At 53.4% G+C, this 11506-nt stretch overlaps 1 protein-coding gene across 6 annotated transcripts in view; it reads right to left on the minus strand.

Annotated features, from left to right (window-relative positions):
• The window catches only part of MACF1 (microtubule actin crosslinking factor 1), a 339529-nt gene extending 333359 nt beyond the window's left edge, over window positions 1–6170 (minus strand). For all 6 annotated transcript variants that reach the window (XM_061184457.1, XM_061184454.1, XM_061184455.1 and 3 more), the window contains exon 1: window positions 5951–6170. In XM_061184457.1, coding sequence (XP_061040440.1) covers window positions 5951–6170 — 220 coding nt within the window. The remainder of the gene's footprint in view (window positions 1–5950) is intronic.
• Window positions 6171–11506: the final 5336 nt, after the last annotated feature.

Genomic DNA, 11506 nt, shown 5'->3' on the forward strand with positions numbered 1-11506 from the left:
GCAGGAGAGCCAAGGTGGAGCCAGGAAGCTGGCTGGCTTCTACCTGACAGGTGGCAACAGGCAGACCAGGGGCCAAATCACAGCAGGTCCTAGCCACAGCAACTGGCCAAGCTCAGGATAGCACTTTGGTGTTGATGGGTTCTTAACACTCACACCCAGGTGTGTTCACAGACCTTTCCCCAGGAGGAGGACTGCTGGATTAAAAGACGAGTGCAGCCCCAGATCCTGCTGCACTGTCAGCGCCTCTGGAGGCATCAAGTCTCTAACCCCACGGGGCTGAGAAATGACAGCTTTCCACAGCCCCCAAATCAACCCATCCTTCCTCCGCATTCCTAACCTCAGTCCTAGGTTGCTCCAGAACAGAAAGGCGTGAGTCAGACTGACATTCCAAACCTGTCTTTGTGTCACCGGGGAAGTCACTAGAAAAGCATGATGGGAATCCAGTGGCATAAAGACGGCACCTTGTAATGTGACAACCACCTTCCCAGACTAGCTGCAGTCCCACAGGGACCCTGAGCCTCAGAAAAAGGACAGCTTGGCTGTCTTTTCTGCTGCCTGCACAGAATTCTGCCCACGTGGTCATTTTCCATCCCTTCAGCTAATGTGACCCAGATTTACTTTCAAAGAGCTGGAGCCGAGCCGGTGGTGTGTAGCTGCAATCCATTCTGCCCCACTTTTAGGGACTCTCTCCTGTTCATCTCTCCTGCTACTGAAACGGAGCTCCAGGACAGGGTCAGGGACTCTGAGGATATTGCCAGGAAGAAGTAGATAAGCTGGAAAGGAGGAGGAGCCTTGGGCTCAGGCATAGGGATTCCCAATAGAATTGCTTTTAGGGCTCCATTTTCCACCCCTGCATCCCCTTTTTCCCATAATGGCTTGGCCAGAAACACACACACACACAGACACACAGACACACATACACACACACACACACACTTCCATCTGCTCTCTGACAAAGCCCTGGAGTGAACAAAAGAAAGGGACGGGACTAAGAGGCCTGGGGCCACTTCCTTGCTCACCTAGGAAACTACTGGCTTCCTGGAGTCCCCACTGCCTCTTCTAGTTGCCCAGGGAAGATACGAGGAATGACACACTAAGTGCAGTAATAGACATGTTAACCCATGTTTGCCTAGTATGTTCTGACTTTCATCCAATGATCATTCGAAGCAGATGTCATCATCTCCCCTTTACAGATAAGGAAACCGAAGCCCTAAGAAGTGAAGTCATTTGCCCAAGTTTCCTGACTCCAGATCCACTTGTCTTCACAGTGCCTGGCACATAGCTGGGGCTAAACCCACTTTTTAAACTGAATGAATGAACAAGCAGCGAGGCACCTTCTGAGAGCTTCCATCCTGGAGGAGAGACACATGGGCACAGAGGATCAGACTTCTTCCTCTGACCAGGCACAAGCTCTTAAGGCTATCTCCCCAGGAGTGAGCCCTTGAGTGACTCCAGCAGCTGAGCGTAGGCTCTGAAAGCAGGAGCAAACACCAGCATCCGAGCTGCATTTCACAGCCCTCCCTGAGCCTCTAGCTTCTAGAGCCCATGCTTTCAGAGTGAGATCCTGGGGCAACACCATGAAGGATGAGATGGGCCTCCTGACTACACTGAGCTCTCACCAGCGAGATCTGGAGGGGGAAACATACCCGGAAACAATGAACTTTAATATAAGACCAGCTGAAACAAGGGCTGGGTAGAGATACGATTGCTGTCTGACTGGAGAGATCAGGGAAGGCTTCCTGGGGGAGACCACGTTGAAGCAAATGTTGGGGATGATGACTTCACCAGCACCTGCTGGGAGGTTCCCAAAAACAAATCCTATAGATTTCTACTGGTTCACCGGGAGGCCAGTCCTTAGCCCTGAGTCCCTGCGCTCCCTTCTTGCATAATACATACAGGAATGTAATTATTTTGTCCCTTCTGTCCTCTTAACTAGACTGAGTTCCATGAAGAAGGGATCACATCTTCAGTCATCCTTAAGTATCCATGCCAAGAACAGGGAGGGTCCTGAATATGTGATGTTAAGATGGTTGAATACCTGATTGATAGGTAGATAAGGAATCCTTCCTGCACCCAGCCCTGCCCAACAGGGTCCCTTCCTCCAGATACTTTACTGCCATCTGCAGGAAATTTGCCACAATACAAACCTACAATGACAAAAGTATGAATGGTGCCCCCTAGAGTCGTGCAGTGTACAACCATGTGACAGGGTCCTGCACTCTTGTTTATTCCCCCCACTCCTCATAAGCCCCAAGGGATACAGCCTTCTCTCCTCTCCCCTCTTCTACGCTATGGGGTTGTGTTCCTTGCTCAAGTACCCTCCTCAGCTCCCCGCTTCCTGTCACCCCGCCACCCCACCGATGAATAAGGATATTTCTATTGCTATTCAATAACAGAGAGCTAAAGGGCTTCGAAGAGTCAGTTTACTAGATCTTTGTCTCTGCTTTTCTCTATAGGTCAGGATCCTGAGGCATCTCCCAGAAGTGACCAGAATGACTCTCTGGTGAGTCTGGAGACCAAGTCAGCTATTTAGATTGTCTCCTGCAGAAGTTTCCGGCTGGCCTGGTTGCCAGGTATTGCCTAAGGGAATGGAAATAGCAATGTACCCGGATTTAGAAGATCTGGGTCTACTGGTCCTGTATGACTATAGGCAAGTCCCTTAAACCCTTTGGGCCTCAGATCCTCACACGTGTCCCACCTAACGCACTGTCACTGTGAAATCTCTGTGATCAACAGAAACAAGGTTTTCTCGTTAATGACTATTATTCCACTTCAATGTGGCCGGGCTTAAGGAGTTGAGAATAGGGCTAGCAAGGACGAGAGAAAGAAAAAATGGAGGGAAAGGATGAGGATGGGAAGAATAGGGTTACATCATGCGTGGGGCCCCTAGAATCTGTTCTGACTTTGTAGACTGAGGTCCGCAGCTTTCTCGGCCCTGACATGCCTCTCCATCCGACACGTGTGATCAGCAGGGGTCCCCCATCCGGCCTCTCCAGCATAGGGGAGGCCCTGAGACCAGCACAGGACACCGAATGGGGCCAGGGAAGGGGGCGGTCTGTGTATTTGGTGAGACTGATTCAGACACCCCCGCTTGGCTTCAGAACCCAGGCCCATGGGGAGGAAAAAACTGCACAGGCCACAGCTGGCTTCCAGGATGAGACTGACTTCATTTCCTCCCAGAATGTAAGTTCTAACTTCAGAGAGCTTCAGCGCACATAGGGTCTCCCAGACGTGCCCTTCCTGCACCTCACAGGAAGCAATCCCCGAAGAAGGAAGGCTGCCTTTTTAATTACTCTGGTAGAACCCCCATGATGTTCTAAATCACAGGAAGATCTCAGCCAGGCCCTGAAGTAGCGGTCCCGCCTCTCCTCTGCTGCCTCTCTTCTCTCCTGCTAACGAAACACGCCCAACTGCAGCGCACAAGTTATTTTTAACCATGGCAGTCTCCCCGTTTTCAGCCTCACTGGCCCAGCCCCCTTCTCAAGACAGTTATGTGGCAGTGTCAGGACGTAAAGAAGATCAGCCATGGATGCCGGAAGCAGCACAGCAACCCCCCATCCCTTTGCTCAGTGGACCCAGCAGCGTTCTGAGGGATTAAGCCCCCTTGGGCCCACTCCATTTCTGTTCTAGACTCAGTATGTTAAACAGCAGGCAAATCATCCCTTGGGGTTCTTCAGAGAAGACTGGACGGGGAATTCATCACAAAGGGATCTATAAGTACGGTCAGTCATCCCTCGGTATGTGCGGGGGGATTGGTTCCAGAACCCCAGCAGATACCAAAATCCACGGATGCTCAAGTCCCTTATATACAAATTGATGTAATACAGTTGACCCTCCATATCTGTGGGTTCCACATCTATGCATACGGAAGGCCCACTGTGTTCATGTGTGATGGAGGATGGGGCTGGAGGGTGTGAAGAAGGGAGAAGGAGGCCTCCACTCTGCTGCCTTCAGGAGAATGAGGGGTTTGTGCGTCCAGAGGCCCCTCAGTGGGGACCCTTCAAGGCTGGAGACAAATAAAGCCCTTCCTGCATCGTAGGGACAGCTCTGAAACTCTATTGACTGGCTGATGCCATAGGCCCAAAGGTCTCGAGAAGGACTAAAGAGTCCTTCCTCAAGGGCTTCCTATTGCCCACAGAAGGGGTTCAAGCTCTCCAGCCTGTCTTCCAGGTCTCCTCCCTTGAAGCTCACCCCCTCTCAAATCCTTTCCTGATTACTTGAGCCCACATAGCCCTCTCCCCGCCTAGCTTTCCACTAGCCCACTGCCTGTTCCTGGATCACAATCGGTCACATACTGTCCTCTAAGCACTCCTTGCATTCATTCATTCAATACTGGTTGATCTCCAACATGCACAAGGCCCTGTGAAAGGAGCTGGGGGTAAAAACATAAACAAGACATGGTCTGGAATTGCTTACAGTCCTAAGGGAGTGACGGGCACCCCGTGGGATGACTGCTATGCTGTACCAGGGAACAGAGGAGAGAAAAGTATGAAATGAGAGCGGAGGAGGGAGCTCTGGATACCTCTGGGGGTAATAGGGAGAGGGGAGGCGGCCCTTACAACAGGAGGAGGGGCTCCTGGCACCTCACAGAGAAGAAAGTTCAGGCATGGAGGCCTGATCCTGCAGGAGGCACACCTGTGGGAGCCGAGGTACAGCTCAATGTGGCCGGGTGCCTGGAAGTAGGGCTGATTTTGATGGGTGTTTATGCCATACCCTTTATTCCACAGGGATGAAAAGCCAAAGAAGGTGTGTAAGCAGCTGAGTAACAGGATCAGGTCTGCATTTTTGAATAAAATACTCTGTCAGTCATGTGGAGGAAGGGGGGCAAGACCAGAAGGAAGAGAACTATGGGATGGAGGTTGGAAGGTCCAGGTGAGAGATGACAAAGTGGAGGCAGGCAGGGTGGCTTGTTTGAGGGACACAAAGGAGGTAGCAGGACAGGCCTTGGTGATGGATTGAAAGTGGGTGATGTCACTGAATTCGCTGCAGGCGCTGCTCTGTCTGTCTTTCTGTCTGCACTCTGGCACCAACACCTGCTGAGATGCTGAGCACAACCCACGGAGGCAGCTCTGGATGCCTCTGGTGGAAGCAGCAGAGAGAGCACTTCCCCCTTACAGAGCCAAGAACCGTGCGAAGAGCTTTACATACATTATCTCATCTAATCCTCAAAACAGCCCTGCACAGGAAGCATTCTCAAGATGAGGCAGGTGAGGCTTAGGCAGGGTGAGAGACTTGCCCAGAATCACACAGCTGGTCGGTGGCAGGGCCACAATCCAGCACCTCCCCACCCTGACTCCAAAGTCCGGGCTCGTGACCACTGCACTGCACTGCTCTGCTGCTTGGCAAAGGGGCAGCAGCCCCAGCCCTTGCCCTGCAGAAAGGGTAAACATGGACCACATTTTTAGAAGGCAATGTGCGTGAAACTGCCTTCTCCAAGGACTTTATTCCAAGGAAATAACTCAGTGGAAGTCAAGTATTGTTATTCATAAAGATGTTCGCTGCAGCATTGTCCATTGTGGCAAAAAAAAAAAAAAGTGAAAAATGAGTAGGATTTTTTAAATCATGAAATATTACACAGCCTTTAAAAATGGTAACTATAAAGCCTAAGATGTAACGTGGAAAATCTTTTCGATGTAGGAGTTAAGTGAAAAAAGTCAGATCCAGAATGGTACATGAGCCATGAAGACGACTACACGGAAAATATAACTGCATGGGGACAAAGGCAGGGAAGAAGATAAAAAAAGGAAAACGGGGCTGGCTTTAGCACACAGGCATTAGGAGTGGCAGACTTTCCTCTTCAAATTTTTCTTTAATGTCTTTTCATCATCTTTCCAGTAGTAATAATACCAAATTGGACTCCAGCTGTCAGAGAGACCGGGGAGGGCCCCTCCACCACCCCACCCCCATCCAGCACACCCTTGGTCCCCAGCTCATTCGGGGCCTCTCTTACCAGCGACTCTGACCACAGCACGCTCCGCAGGGTCCAGCACCGAGTCCTGGCTTTTCCGCTTTTTCTGTTCATGCAGTGGCAGGTTCCAGGGTAAGGTGTCCCCTGGGGGACAGGGAGACAGGCTCCCTGACCGCTCACTCCTGTAAGATCGCTCGCTCCGACATGACCGCTCGCTCCGGCATGACCGCTCACTGAGCGTTTCTTCATCTGAGGAAGACATGGCCCAGGCAGGGGCTGCAGCAGAAGGGCCTGGGGCCCAGGGAGAAGTGATCTGTAGGAGAGAGAAGTGTATGTGAACAGACCGAAGGGGTCACAAAAGGAACGCTGGGACTTGGGAAGCGGAGGTTCTAGTTCTGGTTCTGCCACTGACTTGATCTCTATACCTCTCTGAACCTCAGTTTCCTTATCTGGAAAATGGGGATAATTATACTACATGACAAAACTAACTCATGGGGTTTGGGGGAAATCACGTGAAGTAATATATGTGAAGGTGCCTATAAATCTTAAAACACTATGTAAAAGTTAGCTCCTATTAGGGACTTCCCTGGCAGTCCAGTGGTTAAGACTCCACGCTTCCACTGCAGGGGGCACGGGTTCGATCCCTGGTCGGGGAACTAAGATCCCACATGCCGTGAGGCGCCCCCCCACCAAAAAAGTTAGCTATTACTAGTAACCACTATTTTTGTTCCTTAGTACTTGTGGAGGATTAAGCTTTCAAGTCTTACAGATAGATATGGATTCAAATTCTACCCCGTCATTTACTAGCTGTGTGACCCTGGGGAAGCCATTTAACCTCTTTGAGCCTCAGCATCCTCATCTATAAAATGGGAATGTAATAGCACCTACCTCACAGGGTTGTTTGCAAGAAATATATGAGATCATGCAGGTAAAGTGCTTAACAGAGCCCGGTGTCCAATAAGCACTCAACAAACAGCATCTATTATTACATTCCTGTTCTACTTACCTCCTGGGAATGTTATAAGGATAAAATGGGGCAACAGATGGGAAGTATTTTCAAAAAGCTAAAGCACAATCTCAGTGGTAGGCATGCAGTAAAGCATGAGTTAGAATAGGCAGAAATTCTTGATTTCTCCTGTACTGTCTCTGGCAAAAGACAGAGATTAGAAAAAGCACTAAACTTGAAGTAAGACGGACCTGGGTATAGCTTCCGGTTTGGCCACTAAAAAAATTGGTGTGATCTGGGGCAAGTCATTTCACTTCTCGGAGACTCAGTTTCCCCATCTGCAAAATGGGGTAATATTTCAACTTCTAAGTTGACGTTTTAAGAACACAGCAAAATGCAAATGTAAAACACTGGCTGGTGCCATGCGTGGCACACAACAGGCATTAGATAAAATGTTCATTTGCCTATTCTATTCCAAGGGCTGTTGTAGAAGTAAGTGGCACAGCATGGGGGTGGGCGAGGTGGTACAGAAAGTCCATTTTTCTGGTCAGTTTAGCCAGTGGAGGGATCTGAGTGGAAATACAACCACTCTGGGGCCAGCTGGGCTCCACCAGCCAGACTGGGAGGCCTTCCCTCGGCCAGGCCAAGCTCACTGCCCGGAACCACATCTGCTACACACGACCCACCACCCCAACAGCCTCGTCAGAGCCCCCCCGACGGCGCATGCCCGCAGCTACCAGCCTCCCTGCAAGCCCCAAATCCAGCCCAAGTAACCAACTCTCACTTTGGCTCCAGGGTCCAGGGAGGGCAGAAGACTATCGCCTTTCCCTTATGGGGAATACCTGCACACAGGGCTGTGTGGAGACAGGGAGCTGGCCTAAATGGCCGGACACCATGGGTCTCTGGGCACAGCCCCTCCTGGATTCTGGGAATCTCAGCCTGAAGGCAGCAAGGGTCAGAAACACCTCCTGGGTCACTGGCAGATCCCTACCTTAAGCACAGAGTGAGGAGAGATAACAAAAGAAACATCCAACGGTGCGGAAGGCTTCTAGGCAGCCTCCAGCAGGCAGAACAGCACTGCCAGGGCACCTCCTGTGCCAGCAGCATTTGGGCCTTCTTCCCAGGCAAGATCAAGAAGGAATCCAGCCCCAGAAGGCAGAAAGGAAAGGACCCAGGTCCTGGCACAGCTTTGCCTTTTATCCTAGCATGTAACCCCCATTACCGTCTGGTGCCTGCCTCGCACTTCGTACAGCCTAGTCAGGTGCATGAATGAATGCCCCCATCGCAGGGAAATTCAGCCCGGGCTTCCATCCCTACCCTCAGCCCGGGGCAGGAAAACGCCTCTCCTCTCAGACCACCTGCTCCCTCCCCGAGACGCCCATTTCACTACAAAGGCCCGCTCACCAAGGCCTCCTGCCTGAGACCCCGTCCCTCCTCGGCTCGACCCGGGTCAGTCGCCTGACCCTCACAAACACCTGTTTGACCTCGGGGCTGCCGCCCCACCCCTCGGTCACCTGAGCCACTCCATCAATTCCCGATTTACTGGAGCGCGTGCCCACGCCCCCAACCCGTTCCGAAGGTCGCAGGCCAGGTCGGCGACTGGCACCTCACCTGGAGCTCTCCGGTAGCGGGCCTCCCTCCCTCTCGCCCCTAGTCCCATTCCCCACGGTAGGGGAGGGGCGCGCCGGGAGCCAGGGGCGACGCGGGTGGGTCCGCGTGCCCGCCGCGCGCGGCTGACAAAGAGCGGGGCCGCGCCATGCGGACGCGCGACCACGGACCCAGCAGGCGCCTGTGCCAGCTGCCGAGACCTGGGATCGTGAAGCCACCTTCCCCGCCCGCCCCTGCCCGCCCCCGCAGGTCTCTCGCCCGGCCCGGGAGGGTTCGGTGTCCCATTTTCCCGGAGAACACGCCTCCCTTTGGCCCGGGCAGCGCCCGCCGAGGGAAACCCCGGGTCCGCGCGCTCGGCGCTGCCCGCCGCCGGGACTGCAGGTGCGAGGCCCGGACGACCGCGATGCCTGTGCCGGTCAACCCGCCCTCCCGCTGCGGCCCGCTACCCGGGCTCGGGCGCGGCCGCCCCGCGAGATCAGGCACCGCGCCCCGGCCGCCGCCGCGCACCCCGTGCAGCCGGGCGGGGAGCCTGCCGCCAGCCCCGCGCCCCGCGCCTTACCCTGGGAGCCGGAGCGGCGGAGGACCTGCGGCAGCGGCAGCGGCAGCGGCAGCGAAGGCGGCGGCGGCTGGGCGCGCCCCGGGCAGAAGCGCAGCGGAGGGGAGCGCCGCGGAGCCGAGGGGAGCGGCTCCCACAATGGCCGAGCTCGCGGCGCAGAGCCCCCCGCCCCCCGCGCCCTAGAGGCGGCGGCTGAAGCGGAGCCGGCGCAGCCGCCCAACCCGCTCCCCCACCCCCGGCGCTGACGCCGCCCCCACCCCCCGATGCGCGCTCCCCGCCCTGCACCCCACCCACGGCAGCTTCCTCGCGCCCGCAAGCCCTCCGCACTGACCCCGCGTCCTCTCTCAGGGTCCTTCCCCCCGTGACTCCTCCCCTGCGGCCGCCCGCGTCCCCGGGGCTAACTCACACCCCCACGTTCCCCGCCTTCGGCTCCAGCGCCCTCTCTGTCCCGGCCCCGCGGCCGCTCGCTGACCCGGGCCTGGCTCACGCGGCCCGCCCCCTTGGAGCTCCTCACCCCAGGTCCCCGGGTCGCTCTCCCAGGGTGCGGGGCTGTCTCTCAGCCCGGACCCCATTCACGAACAGCCCGTTCCCCTGCCTGCCCCCCTTTTGCCTGCTTCCCCTAAACCCATATTCCGTCCCTACTCCTGGGGCTCCTACTCCCCCTCCCGAGAGCGCCCTGCGGGTGCACTTACACGCCGGGCTTCGGGAACTGAATGTAGGAGGGACCAGAAGGAGGCCCCGTCTTCCCCGCAGGGTAAAGGGCAGAGGGGAAGCAGGCCCCAGGAAGAAACTCAGACTCTGGTTTAGACAGCAGTATCCCCATTCAGAGCCTTGAAAGAGGCTTCATCCACTGAGAAAACATTTATTGAGCTCCTTCTGTATGCTCTGCCTAGTGATACAGTAAGTAAGAGCCAAGAAAGAGTGCCTTCAATGCTCTCCTAGTACAGATCCATGTACATGTCCAGAGAAGGAAGGGTATTTGTCTAAAGTCGCTTCACTAGTAGTCTGCACAGCAACAGCTACCATTTGGGCGTGCCTCCTGGGGACCGTGCAAGGTGCTTCCCGGGGTCATGCCACACCTAATCCTCACCATGCTATTCATTCATTCATTCAACAAATATGTACCCTGTGCCAGGCCCTGTGCCTGGCGCTAAGGATACAGTGATGAGCAAGATGCATATGGTCCCTGCCCACTGGCTCCACTGGGTTAGCAATAAAGATGGACAATTAGCTGTAAATCATAGTGCATCCCATGAGGCAGTGTTAAGATCAATACTTCAATTTCTGGATGTGGAAACAGATTAGATGATTTATTCAGTCATCTGGGAAGAAAGGAGCCAATCCAAGACTGGAATCCGTGTCTTCACACCCCGCGTCCTGCGTTCCTTTTCACTGTAACTATTGGGGAAATGTGGGTTGGTCCAAATTACTGAGGCCCTTGACCTTCAAGCTAAGAAGTTTGGTCTAGGGACTTCCTTGATGGTCCAGTGGTAAAGAATCTGCCTCTCAGTGCAGGGGATGTGGGTTCCATCTCTGGTGGGGGAACTAAGATCCCACATGCCACCGAGCAAACCCCCCGCCACAACTACTGAGCCCGCACACCTCAACTATAGAGAAGCCCACGGGCTGCAGCTAACACCCGACACAGCCAAAAATAAATAAATAAAATATTTCTTTAAAAACTGGTACTTAAAAAAAAAAGAAATTTGGTCTAAATTATATGGTTATGAGCAGCCAAGGAAGGTGGAAAGCAGAAGAGTGAAAGAAACCAAGGACAGGTTCAAGATAAGTGTGGATGATTATGCTGGGAGACTACTGCAATAGTCCCAGCAAAAGGTAAGGAAGCTCTGATCCCAGGTAGGGACAGTGGGGATGGGAAGGGATGATTTCCACTCAGTGAAACCTTCTAGGTTTCTGTTTGCATGCATTCTCCCCCATTAAATAAGGGAAAGGAACTATCACTTACTAAACTCCTACTAAGAACTAGACAATGCCCTGGGTATTTTTGTATATATTATCTTGTTAAATCCTCCCCATAACCTTGTACAGTAGGTACCTTTATTATCCTCATTTTACAAATAAGGAAATAGAGACTTTGAGAGGTTATGTGACTTACTAAAGCCCACAAAGCAAACTAGTGTTGAGGCTTGCCAGGCCTGCCTCCAAACCTCATGCTCTAACCATCAGTCTCCACTGTCTGAAGCCAAAGCAAGGAACCCAAGTCCTTTGACTCAGTCAAGTGTTCTTTTCCTTGGACCACAGGTACCGCTTAGACTTCCAGAGAAAGGTCAGGATTCCACAGTTATAACCTAAACGGTACCTGGGCCGGTAGTGCAGGTCCCTGTGTGGGATATCTCTCCACAGAAACCTGCAGAGGCCTCAGCCCAGGAGAATTCTTCAGCCTGATTCTAAAGTTCCTTTATGCCTTGAGGCAAAAAACTGAAGAGGCAATAAAGGAATCACTCTCAGCTTAGAAATGAGTGCAAAA

The sequence above is a fragment of the Eubalaena glacialis genome, chromosome 3, assembly GCF_028564815.1.
Source record: "Eubalaena glacialis isolate mEubGla1 chromosome 3, mEubGla1.1.hap2.+ XY, whole genome shotgun sequence".
NCBI classification, from domain to species: domain Eukaryota; kingdom Metazoa; phylum Chordata; class Mammalia; order Artiodactyla; family Balaenidae; genus Eubalaena; species Eubalaena glacialis.